The 19004-nt window shown below is 43.6% G+C and overlaps 1 protein-coding gene across 4 annotated transcripts in view; it reads left to right on the top strand.

The window, feature by feature from the left end:
- CRB2 (crumbs cell polarity complex component 2) overlaps positions 1–19004 on the top strand; it is a 45963-nt gene that overhangs the window by 1063 nt on the left and 25896 nt on the right. Inside the window, exons 2-3 of one of the 4 annotated variants that reach the window (XM_074293039.1) lie at positions 98–166; positions 18296–18895. In XM_074293039.1, the coding sequence (XP_074149140.1) occupies positions 18418–18895 (478 nt within the window). In that variant the 5' untranslated portion in view covers positions 98–166; positions 18296–18417. The other 3 variants (XM_074293036.1, XM_074293038.1, XM_074293037.1) reach the window with 3 other exon arrangements.

The following is a 19004-nucleotide window of genomic DNA, read 5'->3' on the forward strand; positions in this document are numbered from 1 at the left end:
ACTTAGTACAGTATCTGGCACAAAATAGATGTTTAATAAATATTTATCCCCTTTCCTACCCCCAGGGTAATTTTTGTTACATTATTTTCTTTTCTAGAGACCCCATTTTAGAAAGGACATTGAGAGCGTCCAGAGAAGGAAATGATTCTCCTATAGACTTGAAAAAGTAGGTATGAAAGTCATCAGATACACCAGTCTCATTTTTTGAGGGTCCATGATCCACCCCATCCTACCCCAAATCTTTGGTATCCTCTGCTTTTCTGGAAAATTTGAGAATTCATCTTTCAGTTTTCAAAATTGCATCACCCCTGCTAAGGATCACATTTAATTTAATTCAAAAAGCTTTTATTAAGTAATTACCATATACAAGTCAGAGGCATCAGTGGTCTGGTGATGAGGCAGCTGGATTTAGAGCAGAGCTTCAAGTACTTTCTCTGACACATGCTGGGTGTGACACTGGACAAGCCACTTAATTCCCTTTGTCCTGGGCAGCTCTTAAAGTTCTAAGGCAAAGAGAAGGCCACTAGCAGCATGGGTAAGGGTTTTCTAATGTAGCAGCTCCCCATTCTAGGGACATCAAAAAGATAGTCCCTATCCCTGTGTGTAAGACAAAATATTGAAGAAACAAAAATTAAAGAGAGACCATCTGATTCAATCCATAACTGGACAAGAATCTCCCTGACAACATATGGGACAAATGCTCGCCTAGTCATTTCTTAAAGAATGTCAGTGATGGGAAGCTTTCTCTCCCTCCTCCCATTCCCCTTTCTCCTTCCCTCCCAAGCCAAACCAACTCCACTTAGGGACAATTCTTAAGATTAGCAGTTTTGCTTTATAACATATTTAAATTTCTCTCTCTACAGCATCCATCCAATGTTCCTACTTCTATCTTTTAAGGCCAAACAGAGCAAGTGTAACTCCTTCTCCACATGAGTCTTCTTACCTATACCCCTTTCCCCCTTCCCGTCTCTAGGAGAGAAACACCTTTAATTTCATAATTATTGTATTTCATTAATATTGTATTTCACTTATTTCACTTGGAGGTCACTCCAAGCCTTCAGAGGCCATGCTATGGGAGGACAAATTCCATCCAACAGGCACTTCCAATCTGGCGAAAGCTTCAGATACAGTCTGAGGTTCATCCTCTCCCACTTTCTGATCATATAAGCACTGGGAGACCACTTCTTGAGAAGTGCAGATCTTTAGACACAGACAAAATTAAGGAGCTTAGAAGTGCTATGTTACACTGATCAGTTTGTAAATTATCCTCTGCTAAACTGGGAGCTCCAGGGGGCCAAGAAAAGAATGTTATCTAAATCTGGTATCTCCCCAGTTTAGTCTAGTCTAGTACTCTGCACACAATAGGCCCTAGATAAATGTCTGTTGAAATAAGTCTCCCAACACCCTCAGTGAAATAGATAATACTGACTACCATTATACCCATTTTACAAATGAGCAGATTGTGATTCAGAAAGATCCTTATTGTCTCTATCTTTTCATTTCCTTTTTTTTAAATAATAGCTTTTTATTTTTCAAAATACATACAAAAGTAGTTTTCATCATTCACTCTTGTAAAAAAAAAAAAACAAAAACCTTGAGTTACAAATTTTTCTCCCTCTCTCCCTGCATTTCCCCTCCCTTAGACAGCAAGTAATTCAATATAACTTAACATGTGTCTCATTGTATTTCCACATTTATCATGCTACACACACACACCCAAAAATAAATCAGATCAAGATAGGGGGAAATAAGAAAGAAAAAAACAAACAAGCAAACAACAATAACAAAGGTGAAAATACTATGTTATGATCCACATTCAGTCCCAACAGTTCCCTCTGGGTGCAGATGGCTTTCTCCATCACAAGTCGGATTGAATCACCGTGCTGAGCCACTCCATCAGAACAAGAATCTATGATCTTGTTGTTTCTGTGTACAGTGTTCTCTTGGTTCTCCTCACTTCACTCAATATCAGTTCATGTAAGTCTTTCCAGGCCTTTTCTGAAATCATCCTGCTGATAGTTTTTTTAGAACGGTAATATTCCATAGCATTCATATGCCATAACTTATTCAGCCATTCCCCAGCTGAGGAGCACCCACTCAATTTCCAGTTCCTTTCTGGTTTTTCATCTCCCAAGCCACCTCCCCATTACATCCCCACAATCCTAAAATTTGGGGTTCATGTCTTCTGCAAGCAGCATTTCTAAAGCAGCATCTCTACGCCTCCACTGCTGGTCCTCCCTTCCATTCTTTTTCCTGCTTTCATTAAGAATTTTCTAATGGGCAATGAGACAGAGTTAAGAGACAGGCCTCCAGGAGCACCTGGTCTAATTGGGAAAGGGAGGAAAGAACTAAGGACATAAGGACTTGCCCCATCATTTTGGGACAAGTATCAGTGATGACAGATACTGTGTAGATGGGTTTTTTGCCTCTGAGTGTTGGCATTCTTGCTCTGCTCCCCCTACCCCTGATCCACAGGGCCTAGCTCTCAGGCTACCTCCTGGTATAGGCTGGAGAACATTCACTAGTTTTGGAGTAAGAGGACGGAGGTTAAAGTTTCAGCTTGGTCATTTAGTATTTGTTTAATCTTAGGTAAAACTCTTCCTTGTTCTGGACCTCAGTTTTTTTTCTCTGTAAAGTTCAGGGGAGGGATTACAAAAGGGAAATGAAGGAAGTCTGGGGAGAAGAGAGAGGTAGGTTAAACTGATGCTTTAAAAATGTTTATTCTTTAATTTTTTTTCTATGTGAATTCTAAAGTCCCTTCTAATTCCATCTTCTGAGTGGTTTTCCCCCTGACGTAAATTTTCTCTAGTAGAGAATGATGTTTTCCTTTCTTGGACACTTCATAGCTTTTAGAGAGTAGCTCTTGGCCTAGGTATTCAGACTATTTTGATATAGTAGGTATTTGTAGCCTTCTTTCTTGGCCTGTTTCCTTCTACATAAGACTAGGGGGTTACATTAGATCAAAGGTTCTTAACTTGGAGTCCATGGACTCCAGCTCATGGAGCTGGTGGATAAATTTCAGGGTAGCTGTTAATACGGATAGAGAAAATTACATCTTTATTTTCAGTAATCTCTAAATGAAACTCAGTATTTCCTTTCACTTTGAATTTAAAATTGAATGCGTTATTCTGAGAATAGGTCCCTGGGCTTCATCAGACTGACAAAAGGGTCCATGACACAAAAAGGTTTTAAGAATCCCTGTTCTAAGTGATTTCTAAAGGTCCTTCTCACCCTCAATCCTATAATCCTTCCAGAAGATTTTGTGCTTGGGGAGGGCAACGACTCTTTGTATTCCCAGACTAAGCACAAGCCAGGCTCTGTTGGAGCCCTTAATAAATGTTGGCCTGAATGGAATTGAATGGGGTGGGGGTGGGGGGGCTGAGTTGAGAGATAGAGAGACAGTGACTTGGAGGTTTCCCACTCAGACTTACACGTCCATCTGGAGCCAGGCAGATAGAAAACGCTCATTGGCAGAGCTTAGGGTCCTGGATGAGGGGGTCGGGGTGGGGGCGGGGGTGGGGTTGTTCCAGAGGGAGGGGAGAAGGCATCCTTTTCTCCCTTAGGAGTACTTGGGTCCCTGGAGTGAAGATCTGTTCGGTCCTTCTGTTTGGGGGGGAGGGGCGCGCAGCTCTGCTTGGGTCCTTTCCCACCTGACTTAGAAGTTTGTCCCTAAGAAAAGAAAGGTTTGGGAAGAGCCTTCTCCTGCACACCCCCATTGTCTCCTGATGCTCTTCCCCTCCCCCAGAGCCCCGGCTGGCCTGGGTCTCTATCTTTCCCTCTCCTCCCTCCAGCAAGGGTTTAGCTGCTAAGGGGCTGGGACAACATCCACCGAATTAGTGCCGGTCTATTCCCTGAAAGGGGAGGGAAGGGGTGGGGGAATGAGGTTAGGATAGGAGAGGAAGGGAGGGGAAGGGGGAAAGGAGGAAAAGGAGGGGGGAGGGAAGGGAAAGGGGGGAGGGGATAAGAAGGGCTGGGAAGAAGGAGAGAAGGCAGAGAGGGGGAAGGGACGAGGGCCCGGTAGCCCAAACCATGCGGGGCCCCTGCAACCACCAGGAGCATCCCCCAGCGCCCCAGCGCCCCAGCCCGGCCAGGTGATGGAGTTGGCGCGATCTGATTCCCGCTCCCGATCCCTTCTCTCGCTCCCGCTTCTGCTCCTGCTCCTGTTACCCCAGTCCCTGTCCGTGTCTCTGTCCCAGGAACTGTCGCGGGAAACCTCCGGTGAGTTGCTGCTTCGTGGGCTCAGGCGGTGCCCGGGGCTGGGGACAGGGCGTCCAGACTCGTGCTCATTGCGGGCACCGACTCCCACTGGGGGTACCCGCGGACGTAGAAGAGGGGACCGCACTGGGGGCGTAGGAGGAGTAGAAAGGGAAGGGAAGGGGTGGTCTCCCTCACCGTGAGGGAGACCTGAGTGGCTGCTATGTTCCGGGATGAGGGAGAGGGAGAGGGATCTCCGCGCGCTGCCCGAGTTAGGAGCTGCCTTATTGAATGGGGAGAAGGGTGGAGGGCCGGGATTAAGCGCACTTTAGACTATTATGTGTACAGGTGTGAACTGAGCGGTCCGCGTGCTTGGGGCGGGGGTGAGGGGCGGGAGTTGTGAGGAGATGGTACGCGATATATCCGTGGGGTGAGAGTTGTGTGCTGCTTTGGGGAGCAGATCCTCCGTAAGATATTGCGTTTGAGCATGGGTTGTGGGCCCCCCTGGGTGGGGGAGCATGTGATAGTTTGCGTTATGTGATGAGGGGTTGCTATAGGTGGTATAAGTTAGGGGTATTTGCAGACATGAATTGTGAGATGTATAATGGGGTGAGTTTGGGCTTCTTGTAAAACTCAGAGGCCATTCAGTTCAACCTCCTTCAACCTTTACAGATGAAGAAACTGAGGCACAGAGAGGTTAAGTGGCTTACTTAGAGTAAGCTAGCCTGTCTGAGGTGATATGGAGCTGCAAGCTCAGTACAGCACTCTGCAGTGTGTGTGCATGTAGGTAGGTAGCAGTAGAGTGGAAAGGTGAATAAGTTTTAGTGTGTGTAGGAGTGAGCTGCTGGGGGTTCTCTTAGTGTTACTTGGATTGAAGGCTGTTTTATGGGGTGTGATATGTGGCACAAGCTGTGGGGTGCTCAACACAATGCAAAATGCTGGGGTATTGTGTACTGAACAAGTTGAGGGGGGGTGCTGTGTCTCCTGGGCTATATGGTCCTCTGAAAAAGGAAAACAGAAAATTTCTTTTCCGTTCTTTCCCCCAGTCCCCGGAAGGGAAAGATGGAAATCTTTGAAGAGCTATAGGGCAAAGAAGTATCACAAGATGAGGATGAAACTGTGTATGGATTGTGTGTGTGAGAGACAGAAACAGAGACAGACAGACAGAAAAAGAGAGAAGAGAGACAGAAAAAGAGAAAGAAGAGAGACAGAGAAACTGAGACAGAGAGAGAGATCGAGAGATCCTGGAAAGTTGGAAAGCTCTGTGTTGCTCTGAGGGTAGGATGGGGACTCAGAAATATTGTGGGGGTCCTAGTTAGAGAAAACTTAGGGGACTCCAAGTTTCCTTTGGCATGCAACCACACAATACACAATCACACAGTGTTGGTCATATAGTGTCTCCTAAATATGTCACACAGACATATGTATGTCATATGCACACCGACATATTTTCTCACAACCACACATAGTCATACACACTATCCTAGGCACTCGATCCTTCCCTCTCCCTCCTTTCTTCCCATTCTCCCCAGTGCAGACTATATTTGTCCTATCTTCCGTCTAAGTCTGGTGCTTGATTGGAGCCCTTGACAAGGCCCCTGTCCTTTAAGGGCCTCTTTTCAGAAAAGCATTCAAACTTTGAAGCAAAGTTGACTGCCCCCCTCCCCTCCCCCTTTTGTCTGGTGAGCTGGCTCCTGGGGCCTGGAATTTCTCTTCCCTGAAGAGGGAAAACCAGGGAGGCCCAGGCCTTGGGTAGCTTTTGTTTAGATCACTATGGCTACAACTGCCAAGCTGGAAACCACTGTTAGTTGGTCCCTAACCATCCCTCCTTCTCCTCCCTTCCATCATTGGTGAGGAGTGGGGGAGTACACACCAGAAAGCTGGATGAAAGATTGAGGGATAGGTTGTGGAAACTTGGGTCTCTGAGCTAACAATATGACTAGAACTGGTCCCAGCCCATCTCCTCAGGTTCCTGAAGGATTAAGAGTTGAAAGTTGTAGGCTAAAAAGCTTAAATTTACGTTCTGAGCTCTCTTATGCTCTGGTCCCTAGGTCACGGAGGAACTAGGGACCTCTCAGAGTCAAATCTGTCCTCCTCAGGTCCATGGCATGTACTTATAAAAACAAACATCTTAGACACATTTTGTAAGAATTTGTGTAACAACTTATAAATGAAGAAAAGCTATCTAAATGTAACAGTCTCTTTATTATCATATAGTTTAGGACATGGTCACAAGTTCATTCTAAAAATAACAAGATAGTTACATTTATTTAGTCTTATTCATATAGGCATGTGTGTATATATATATATATATATATATATATATATATATATATACTGTATGTAGATATAATAATAAAATCATATAGTCTCTCACATCCACATTGACACATCCTACACACATAGATATAATGGTCACACACATAGATATAATCATATAAATGAAGTCACATCCTTGGATAAACATGTATGTCAATATGCAATCATGGACATACTCAAACAGTCATGTAAACACATAACCAATTACTCAGACATAGTCATACACACATATATACAAATCCTGTCTCAACTAGAGTTTTCTTGATAAAGATACTAAAGTGGCTTGTCATTTCTTTCTCCAACTCATTTTATAGTTGAGGAATTAAGACAATATATAGGGTTAAGTGACTTGCCCGGGGTCACCTAGCTAGAAAGTGTCTGAGACCAGATTTGAACCCATGAAGATGAGTCTTCCTGATTGCAAGCCCAGTGCTCTATCCACTGTACCACCCAGCAAATTCACATAAGCAAATACAACACTAGAATTAGATTCTGGCTGAATTTGGAGGCTCTCTGATCATGGGAGGTGAAGGATATCAACTTTGGGATAATCTTGGAACCCTGTGGATAGGCCAGTTGATTCCAGCCCTGGTATGGTAGGTTTGATTTGCCGCAGACCTAGGTTTTGCCCCTCAATTGGAGCCTTCCAGGCTCCAGGGCCTGGGCCCTCTTCCTCTAAAGAGCCATTCCTTTTCTCTCACACTCAGCACAGAGACCTAAACAGTTTCCATGGAGAAGCCTAGAGTATTTCTGTAAATCTGCCAGGCCAGGGAGGATGCCATTACACAAAGGTCCCTTCATTTCCAATCCCTAATTCCAGACTCCTGAGGTGAGAATCTAGGGAAGGAGGATGCCAGATTGAGGTGGGAGAAGACAGCAAAGCCCGTGTGACCAGGAAGTAGATAAGATCCTGGGGGTAAGGGGAGCCCATATTTTGAGATTGAAGAGATTTTGTTTATTTATATAAGTTACTTAACAAAGCACCTCAGATATGTAACCACATTTGATCCTCATAAAAAATCCTATGAGGTAGGTGCTATTCTTAAATTGAATTAATGTAAAGGTTTGCTATTAATAAAAAGTGCTTAATATATTGAAAGCACTGCGTTAACTGTAGGGCAGATAGAGAGAAGGGGGGGAAAAGACTTTTCCCTGATCGCAATGAGCCCTAATTCTAAGTGAGGAGACAACATCTGTAGAAAGTTGCACCTTTCAAGTGAGAGGCAAAGATTGCATAGTTCTTAGGATGCAACAGCATTCTCTTTGATCAAATTATACCCATCTCTGATGTTGAACAGTTTAATAGTGCCAAGGACTTTGGGATTGAGAAGTTTATTTTCTGAATCTGTAGTAGTTGTGGCTGCTAAAGGATATAGGAACTGAAGTATCCCCAGCCAAATCTACAGTATTGAAGGCCATTGATGTCTGTATAGTTTTTGATACTGGTAGTTTGGTTTTATTCTTTTTTTCTAATCAAATTAACCAAAGGTTTATCTGCTTTGTTGTTGTTTTTCATAAAATAATTGGCTCTAAGTTTTATTTATTAGTTCAATAGTTTTCTTTCAATTTTATTAATCTCTCCTTTGATTTTTAGAATTTCTAATTTAGTATTTAATTGGGAGTTTTAATTTGCCTTTTCTAGCTTTTTGAGTTGCTTGCCCAATCTATCGATTTCCTCTTTCTCTATTTTATTCATGTAAGCCCCTTATATCTTCAAATAATGTCATTGGGCTGCTCCCTGTAGGCCAACTCTCAGTGGTGTTCCTGAATAGTACTGATTCAAATTCAGTGTTATATAACTCTCCCACAGAGTCACAGCTAGAAAATGCCAAGGCCAGATCTGAATCCATGTCAGTACTATCCATGGCATCAGGTTGCCTCTACTGAGTTGCTTCTACCTTTTCCATGCTTACTCAGGGCCATCAAACTCAGTCTCAGTGATTGTCCTGAATTGTAATGGTAGCTCACATGTCTAAGTTTACCAAGGACTTTCTTAATGCAAGTGGGGGTGGGGAGGAGAGGGACAGAGAAAGACAGAGAGACAGAGACAGAGACACAGAGAGAGAGCCTTTGATGTCCCTGCAGCTCTGTATCTATAATCCTTTATGCTAATGCCTATGCCATAACTGGAAATAGACAGTAGCTTCCTATTTGACATATTTACACACAGTTTGCACACAGTTCTATTAAGCTTTGTTATCTAGTTTCCAAGCTTCAGTGGAGTTAGAAAAGGAGACTGTTCCTTCACAATGTTATTGAGTCAAATTGCTATAGGATTATAGGTTTAGAGCTAGAAGGGATGTCGAGGTCTCAAAAAATTATTGATAATTTTTGTTTTTACATTGGCAAAATTTTCCCATTTTCCTCTCTTTTCTCCTTCCCGTTGAAAAAACTCTGGAAATATAGGCAATATTCCATACCCATGGACTATCCATCTCTGCAAGGGAGTTGAAGTGAGGGCTACCTTCTCATAGTTTTTCTTGGGGACCATTTTTGTTCTTCATAATTTTGTAACATTTTACATATTTGTAACATTGTTTCATAATTGTTTTTTCCATTTACATTGTTGCAGTCATATATGTATGTTGTTCTTTTTATTATTCTTAGCCTACAAAGTTTAGCTTTTTGAAGAACTGATTTTATTTAATATCATAGATATAAGGATCAGTGTAGTATAGTAGGCAAAGCACTAGATTTTAGAATTCAGAAAATCTGGGTGCTATGGGACCTTGGGCAAGACAATTAAACTCTCTGATCCTTCATCTAAAAAATAAGTGCTTTTCAATGACCTCCAAAGTCCTTTCTAGTATTATATCTTTAAATCTACATTACTATGGTCTTATTCAAATCCTGCTGCTATCACATATTGGCCATATGACCCTTGGCTAGACACCTAATCTTTCAAATATCTCTTTAAGAAATTTTTCAAATTAAGACTCAGAGATGAGTCACTAATCTACATCTGAGGAAAGTTTATAACTAGGAATTCCCAAAGGGTGAAATCACAGACCTAGGCCCCATTTAGATGTACTTTAAATTTTATATCAGAGGAGTTTTACATCAACCTTATCTATTCTGGCTGATATATTTGAGGGACAGTAAGGTTTAAGTGCTGGATTTGGCATCTTGAGACCTGAAGGAAATTCCTTCCTATTCTGAACCTCAGTTTGGAAAATGTGGATAGTAACACAAATGCTACTTAGCTCATAGAGTTTTTGCGGGGAAAATGCTTTTAAAATTGCAAAGAGCTATAAAGTTGGAATTTTTATTATAATTAAACACTTTAAAAGAGCTCTGATTTCATGTTTTCTTCATTGACGTGAATCACAATCTCTTCTTTGCCTTAGATGATTTCTTGAGTTGCTAATGCCAAAAAAGTTCACAAAATATTAGATTTGGAAAGGACTTCAGAGCGCTTCTAGTCCAACACATATAGTCTTTCAGTCAGTCAATAAGCATTTATTATTAAACATTTACTATGTGCCATGCACTATGTGAAGCACTGAGAAAACAAAGATAATAACAGTCCTTTCCCTCAAGAAGCCCAAATTTTAGTGAAGGAGATCAATGTTATAACTATGTAAGATATATATGGAGTACGTAGGAGGTAATTTCAGAGGGAAGGCTATGATGAGAAATTGGAAGAGCCTCCTGCAGAAAGGGGCAATTCTTAAGTCTTAAACATTTTTTTATATTTGCATTTCTTTTTTTTTTTTTGAGAAAGAGGCCAAATTTTTCATTTTTTAACATTCATTTTTCAAAAATTTTAAAGAGTTCCAAATTCTCTCCCTCCTTAAGATCCCTCCCTTACCCTGAGAAGGCAAGCAATATGCTATCAACTGTATGTGAAATGATGAAAAATAGTATTTCCATATTAGCCAAGTCACCAAAAAAAACCCAAGAAAAATAAAATGAAAAGATATACTTTAAATTGCAAAGTTCAAAAGTTCTCTTTCTAGAAGTAGTTATCATTTTTCATCTATTTGTACTGAATCTTGAAGGAAGCCCAAGGAAACTGCAAGGTAAAATATTAGGGGAAGAACCTTTCTAACAAGTAGTCATTCAGTCTCTACTATACACATCAAGTAGCAGATAATTCATTCTGCAACATCCATCTTTTCCTCCTAGCTCTGTAATCTGGGACCAAGCCAAAAAAAAAGAAAGAAAGAAAGAAAAGAGTCTCTTCCATGGAACAGCTTTCAAAGACTTGAAAAAACCTCTACCATATCTACTCCTAAGCCTTCTCTTCTCTGGACTAAATCTCCTCATCTCCTTGATCTTTGCTTTTCCTGAGTCCTGGTTGGTTTTTCAAGCAACTATCTGGTGCTGGGGATAGGGCCTCTTCTCACAAGCCTGTGTTCTGTTGGCCTGACCAGGGCTACCTCCATTCCTGGGGGAAGAGATTTTTATTTTCTTCCTTAACTTATTCACTACAATAGAAAAACCAAACAATCAGTCACGATTATCTCCAAAAGGCCCTTGTTTAGGAAATGCTGCTAATGGCCCCATTTCCATGCTTCTTTATAGCCCTTTGCTCCTAACAACCATGTAAGGCAGATAGCTCAAGGACTGGGATCCCTTTTTTACAAATGAGGAAACAGACTCAGAGGAGCAGGAGGAACTTGCTTTGGGTGGACAAAATAATAACAATTTGAATTTATTTTCTTCACAAAGAATTTATGCATGTGCCTCAAATAATTTATGTATTATCAGTCCTACTGTATAGCTGAGTAAACTAAGGTGAAGTGATTGGCTATTAGCTGTCTGGAACTGAGATCTCCTGATTTCAGGTCCAAGGTACTTTCCTGAAGACTGTGGAGTCCATGATCTCTAGGGTGCCCTGCAGATTTGAAATCCTTTGGCCTTTTTGCCTTTGCTCTGGCCCCTGGGCCTCCCCCTCCCCCAGCTCAGGCTTTAGGACAGGTTAGAGAACAGGCCAGGCTCTCCTGCTAATCCCGGGGCCTGCTCAGGTCAGGCAGAATGAGGTGGGGAGGTCACAAGGGATCTGCTAATGTAAGCACATGCAGATCTGTAGCTATGGCAACAGGCCACCTCCCAATCTGGCCTTCCCAGCCCACCAGGGATGCTCCCCCTCTTCCCTAACCCTCCCTCCACAGCCTCCCTAGTCCGCGGTTCTGAAACCTGAGCAAAGAACCAGTTTATCTTAGTGTCTGTTCATTTCTGGGAGAAGGGAATGTTGTCCAGGGCCTCTATTCCAGGTCCTCCTCTCCCCTCTCCTCTCCCTCCCCCGGGAGTATGTGGGTAGGGGGCTAAACCCAGGCCTGAAGCCTTGGGTATCCAATTTGTTGTTTCATGCCTTAAGATAATGTAGATGTTGTTTTGGACAGAGAAAAGCCAGGAGGGGCTGTATCATTGTCTTCACATATCTGAGAGGCCGTCATGTGGAAGGGGGATTACCCTCGTTCTACTTGACCCAAAAGGCCAGAATTCAGATCAGGGGGTGGGGAAGTTACAGACAGGCAGCCTTCAGTTAGAAGGAAAAATTTTCTAATGGCAGTCAGTGGGCAAAAATGAGGGCATTGGACTTGTTTTGTGAAAAATATTGTGATAATTGTTTTTTAATATCATTGATTTCTTATGTAATTTTGTGAGTTATAGTTTATGCACTGAAAAATATAATTTTGAGAAGGGACCCATAGGCTCTACCAGACAGGATACCAAAAAAGGCTAAGATTTTCTGAACTATAGATGATCTTTAAGGCCTCTTGTAGTTCTAAATCCTAAGAACCTGTGATAGGTAGAAGTTACTTGGAGGCAGACCTGCACTTCCTAACAATCAAAAGAGTAATCCACAATTTTAAAGGGCTGATTTCCAAGGCAGGGAGCTCAGCACCATTGTGAATCCTTGTTCATAGAGAGACTGGATGGCCCTTTAATGTCTCATCTGTTTAAAGAGGAGTTAGTTGCTGCTTGGGGTGGGGATTTCCAGGGAAGGTCCCTTACAACTCTTAGATTCTATCATTTTAAATTCTGAAGTCCCTCCCAGCTCTAATCTTCAATGTTCTAAGGTCCCTTCCAGCTCTAATGTGTTCTATGGCCCTTTTCAGCTCTAACCTTCTATATTCTTAGGACCTCTTCAATTATAACATCCTATATTTTAGGGTACCTTCCAGTTGTAATATCTTGTCTTCTGTGGTCCTTTTCAGCTCTTTCTGTGTTCTTTGTTCTAGCAATCTTATGTTCTACAGCCCTTTCCAGCAGACCTTGTATGTACTAAAGTCCCTTCCAGTTCTAATATCTTATGTTCTACAGTCCTTTTCAGCTTTAAGCTGTGTTCTAAGGTCCTTTACTTGTTTAACTTCTTTAATGTCCCTTCTAGCTCTAACTTATGTTCAAAGATCTTCTTCAACTATTATATTCTATGCTTTGGAGTCCCTTCCAGTTCTAATATCTTCTGTTCTGAGGTTCTTTTTGGCTCTGTCTATGTTCTCTGTTTTTACAATCTATGTTCTAAGCTCTCTTTTGTCTTAGAATATAGAATGTTTGATACAAAATATTAAAGCTAGAAGAGATTATATTAGAACAGAGCCTTTTTGAACAAAGAATTATTAGCTCACATTTACAAAGAACTTTGGGTTTACTAAAGCACTTGCTACAAAGAATTGTTTCGTTTTTGCAGATGAAGAATCTGAGACTTGTCCATATTCACATAGCTAAGAACTGTAGGAGCTGGCTTTGGAGTTGCTATCTTCTGAACCCCAATTTGGTGCTCTTTCTATAGTATTAGTTTTTTAGACACTCACTTATGTATGAGGTTCTTTGAAAAATGGATAGAGCTATAGAAATATCAGCTTGTAAGAGCATTACCTGTCATTCTCGGTTTCTTTGTTCCTATTAGGGTATGGCCAATCAATCTTCTGCCTTCCTTATAACACCACGGGTCTTGTCTCCTCCCCTTATCCTTTAGCAGTATAAGCTGGCCCAAGGTTGATGAGCCAGGTCCTGGCCTTTGGCCCCTGACCCCAACTGGAATGTGAAGTGGGTGAAGTATCAGAGAGTTATCAGTAAGGGGCGTTATGGAGGGGAGAGTGCTAAGGGTTTGAAGTTTGAGGGAGCAGGTCCTCTGGTTAGTGTCAGGGAGACGGCTCTAGCTGGGGGGAGGGCAGGGTAACAGAACAGAGCTGGTGGGCTTCTGGCCAGAGAACAGAGTTTGCTGCTCCATCCATCTCTTGAAGATATTCAGGCTGTAGGGGAAGAGCCATTCTCCTTTATTGAAGAGAGAGCGCTGGATCTGGACTCTCAAGAGTCCAGCTCTGTACTAATTAATTTATTGCTTTGGATGAGTCACCTTTCCTTCCTTGATTTTGCCTTAGTTTGCTCATCTATAAAATGAAAGAGATTTGGATTGGATGATTTCTAAAGTCCCTTCCACTTTAAAAAAAAAAAAAAGAAAGAAAGAAAGAGCGTCTTTGAGTATAAGTCTCTGCCCTCTGGGCTCCTATTAAGTTTTGAGGGTTCTTTCTGGGTCCTGGACAACTGGCCCAGCATCCTGGCTTATCTCTCAGCCTCCAGCAATATTAGTGGCCAGAACAGACTCCCAGAAAGCCTCCCTCCCAGAAGGCAAAGAATGCCTCCACCTCTTCCAGGAAGTCAGAACTCGGGGCTGGGGGCTGGGGAAGAGCAGCTTCTGTGGGATGCCCAGTAATTCAGCAAGGTCAGCGCTTCCCTCCCTCCATGCCGGGCACTCAGGCAGAAAACAAGCGCCTGGAATTCAGGGCAGAGAGGGGAGGGGGCAGAAAGGGGGAAGGGAGAACAGTCTGGGATGGAAGTCTGGAGGAGTTGGTTCTGGACTAGGGCAGGGAAGAGTTCTGGAATGGGAGTCAGGAAATCTGGGCTTAAGTCCCAAATCTAACCTGCAGTCAGGCATTTCCCCTCACTAGGTCTCAGTTTCCTTATCTGAAAAATGGGGATGATAAGTCCTGTCTTGTCCTCCTTCTGGGGGACATCAAATGAAATGACAGATGAACAAGAGCAGAGGTCCTGGTCCTATAGCTTTTAACACTTTCTACAGCTTTTTTCTTAGACTATGCCTAGGAAATCAGTAGTGTAGGGGATAGCACAGCCATTTGACAGATGGGGAAACTGATAAAGGTAATGTGCCAAAGCTCCCACAGCTAATATAAACTGGAGTTAGAAGTCAGGTCTCCTGTCTTCCACTCTGCTGTTCTTTCTACACCCTCGTTTCCCATTTCTCCTAAATCAATCCACAAAATAAAAGTCATTCAGAAGAGTGGAGAACCATGGGCTGGCAATTGGTGCTCTCACATGATAAAATAATATCCATAAAGTCTCAAATAATTGTCCAAGAAACTGATGAGAATTTCCATGCATAGGGAACTCAGAAGGGGACAAACCCCTAAGAATGGGAAATCTGTGCCCACAGTGAGAGGGAACCATTCCTGGGATGGACCTGCTGGGTGGGAGAGGGAGGGCAGGAGAGGAAGGCTCTCAGTGATCCTGGCTTGTGAGATACACAGAAATACTCTTTGACTTTGTGTCACACTGCCAGCATGACTTGCGTAAAACCCTGGGCACCTTGCTTAGGCTTCTGGGCCTCAGTTTACCCAACATATGGTAGTTGGAAGAGGTGACCCTTCCAGCTCCTGATCTAAGTCTTATATCCCAATTTTACAGATGAGGAAATTGAGGCAGACAGTTAAGTGACTTTTCCAGAATCATACAAGAAGTACATCTCAGAGAAGATATGACTATGTTTTCCTAACCCCAGCTCCAGTTTCTTATTAACTTTGGAGCTGGCAGGTATCTTAGAAGTCAACAAGCCTACCATCCTCATTTTAAAGAGGAGGAAAATAAGATGCAGAGAGAAGTTAAGTCTTAAGGCCCAATTGTGGTTCTATTTTCTCACTGTGTTGGGTAGTTCTCCTCAGACTGTCTACTTCCTAAAAACTCTGGAGGGAGGAAGCAAATCACTTTATAACATTTTAAATGCTAGAGAAATTGTTGTTATTATTTCTCTTTGTGGAAGTGGGTGAACTGGCAACTCTATCTCCCCATGAAATTGGAGATGTTTTTTTGTCTGAACTGCTCTGCTGCTCTCCTGAGAGTCAGGGGCTACTCAGGGGAGGAGACAGAGCTTCAAAGTCAGAGGACTGTCTTGGGGTCAACCCTAAGGCTTTCCCTCACCCCCTCCTCTTCCCAGGGCCTTGGGAGGCTCCTGGGGGAACTTTGGAGCGAGAGGCTATCCACATCCAGAACTACAAAGATTCCCCTCCAAAGTCCATCCCAAACACCTTCCCCCTTATCATAACACTTAGGAAGCCTAGGATCTGGGAGGAGGGGCAGAAGCAAGGTCCATGAGGGAATTCAAGAACAATAGCTAGCTCTTACACTTTAAGGCTCACAAAGCATTTTGTAAGAACAAACATTACAGCTTTCCCTAGCTCCCTTTTTTTTAAAATTTTATTTATTTATATATTTTTTGACAGTATATATGCATGAGTAATTTTTTATAACATTATCCCTTGTATTCATTTTTCCAAATTATCCCCTCCCTCCCTCTACTCCCTTCCCTAGATGACAGGCAATCCCATACATTTTACATGTGTTCCAATATAACCTAGATACAATATATGTGTGTAAATACCATTTTCTTGTTGCACATTAAGTATTAGATTCCAAAGGTATAAGTAACCTGGGTAGATAGACAGTAGTGCTAACAGTTTACATTCACTTCCCAGTGTTCCTTCTCTGGGTGTAGTTGTTTCTGTCCATCATTGATCAACTGGAAGTGAGTTGGATCTTCTTTATGTTGAAGATTTCCACTTCCATCAGAATACATCGTCATACAGTATTGTTGTTGAAGTGTATAGTGATCTTCTGGTTCTGCTCATTTCACTCAGCATCAGTTGATGTAAGTCTCTCCAAGCCTCTCTGTATTCCTCCTGCTGGTCATTTCTTACAGAGCAATAATATTCCATAATATTCATATACCATAATTTACCCAACCATTCTCCAACTGATGAACATCCATTCAACTTCCAGTTTCTGGCCACTACAAAAAGGGCTGCCACAAACATTTTGGCACATACAGGTCCCTTTCCCCTCCTCAGTATTTCTTTGGGATATAAGCCCAGTAAGTAGTAGCACTGCTGGGTCAAAGGGTATGCACAGTTTGATAACTTTTTGGGCATCTCTAGCTCCCTTTTAATATATCATTGGTTGGCATAAGATATTAAGTGGGAATTTTGGGGAGTTTTGAGGAAGCAGCAGATAACATATGAAGGTCAGCAGATGTCAGACAAACTTTAGAAACTCAGAAATGCATAAAATATATGTACAATAACATATAATCTCAACAGATTTTATCTTTTAATACCATAATGATTCAGGCTTCTGGTACAAAGGGAGGTATACAATTGAACAAAAAATCTGTATGCAACATAGTGAAGTTTTTACAAAGGAATATTTACTTCAAAATGTATAATCACAACTATACAAGCTTCCTCCTGAACAAAAAAACAATAGCTAGAGGTTATACATTTACACTAACTTTCCAGATTGTGGGGGTACTGTACCCCAACCTTCTCGATGTGGGAGGGATGTTGTACTATCTCATGTGTACAACAACCCGGGGAAGTAGGTGCTTTATATCTACATTTTACAGATGAGGAAATCGAGGCAGACAGTTAAGTGACTTTCCCGGGATCATACAACTAGTATGGAGACAGAATTTGAATTTAGCTTTTCCTAACTCCAGGTGTGGTTTTCTATCTGCATGGAAGCTAGGACATATTTTAGAGGACAACAAATCTACTACCCTCATTTTAAAGACGAGGAAACTGACGTTAAATGACTTCCCAGAGTCACCCAAATAATAAATGCCCGGTGCTGGATTTAAATTCAGATCCTCCTGATTCTCGTCCGGAATTCTGTCCACAATAATACTGTTCCCTCCAGAGCTCTGTGGCCCCCCAAGACCATCTTGTTTCCAGCCCCTTCACTTTGCGTGGGATCTTGGGGATGCCCTTCTGTAGCCAAGTGATCCTTCTAAAACTGAAATTTACTTACCTCTTCATCCCATCTTGTTCTGGGTTTGAGGTAGAAACTACTGGTCCTGCTTCAGTGCTGGAATCAGGAAGAACTGAGTTCAAATATAACCGGGAATATTTATTAGCTGTGTCATCTTGGAGGAGTCACCTCACCCTCTTTCGGTTTCCTCATCTGTAAAATGAGCTGGAGAAGGAAATGGCCAAGCCCTCCGGTGTCTCTGCCAAGAAGCCCAAGATAGTTTGATGGAGAAGGTGACACTAGATTTGAACTCAGGGCTGAGAGTGATTCAGCAGGCCAAGAAGGGGAGGGAGGGAATTCTGGGCTGGGGGGACAATGAGAGCAAAATCAAAGGGGCGGAAGCACAGGCGGCCCTGAGGGGACAGAATTCTTGGATCCGGTTCAGAGGTAGGGGCTCCAGCTTAGGAAAGGCCTCGAAGGCCAGCCAGGCAGGTCGGAGCCCAGTTCTGACTGCCACGAGGTCTCCCCAGGCGTGTGGGGGACACTGTGGGATTCTGTGGGTGTGGATAGGATGGTTTGGAGGAGGGGAGGATTACGAGGCGTCACTGCAGAGCTTGATGTGGGAAGGGGTGTTAAGTTCAGGCCCAGCCGTGGATGGGTCAGTGCCAAGCCTGAGCCGGCTCTGTGGCCCTGACTCGGCTTCCTTTCACTCTTCAGCCTGTACAACAGGGGGGTGTCCGGCGGTCTCAAAGATCTCCAGGTCTGATGCACGGTGTTTCTGTCTTCTCTGCAGGAACCCCGCCCTCGCCAAGCTCCAGCAGTTGCTTGTCAGACCCCTGCACCCATGGGGGCACCTGCCAGAGCACCAGTGATGGCGGCTTCCTGTGTGTCTGCCCCACGGAGCCCGTGGCCTACATGGGGGCTCTCTGTGAGGAGCTCTATGACGCCTGCTCTGGGCAGGTCTGCCCCCACAACCAGACCTGTCACGCTGCCCCGGGGGCTTTGAACCACACCTGCCGCTGTCCTCCCGGCTCCTGGGGCCCCACCTGCAGCTGCGGGGACGATGGCTGCCCCGGGAGTTGTGCCGCGCAGCCGTGCCGTCACGGGGGCACCTGCCTGGCGGCAGGGGCTGGCTCTGCTTGCCTCTGCCCCCCAGGATGGACTGGCCCTCTGTGTGAGGAGGACGTGGATGAGTGCGAGTCGGGGCCCTGCCAGAACGGGGCTCTCTGTGTGGATGGCCCAGGGGGGTTCCTCTGCTACTGTGTGCCGGGCTTCCAGGGCCCACGCTGCGAGCTGGACATCAATGAGTGTGCGTCCAGGCCCTGTAAGCATGAAGCGTCTTGTGTCAATCGTGTGGATGGCTACCAGTGCCTTTGTTCCCCTGGCTACACAGGTGAGACCTGGCAGGTCCCGGGCACCCAGCCCCAGAGACCCAGGGGCACCGGGCAAGGGGGAGGGAAAAAAGGTCCATCCCCGGGGCAAGGGAAAAAAGACCCGTTCCA

This window comes from Sminthopsis crassicaudata, chromosome 2 (assembly GCF_048593235.1).
Source record: "Sminthopsis crassicaudata isolate SCR6 chromosome 2, ASM4859323v1, whole genome shotgun sequence".
In the NCBI taxonomy this organism is placed as follows: Eukaryota; Metazoa; Chordata; class Mammalia; order Dasyuromorphia; family Dasyuridae; genus Sminthopsis; species Sminthopsis crassicaudata.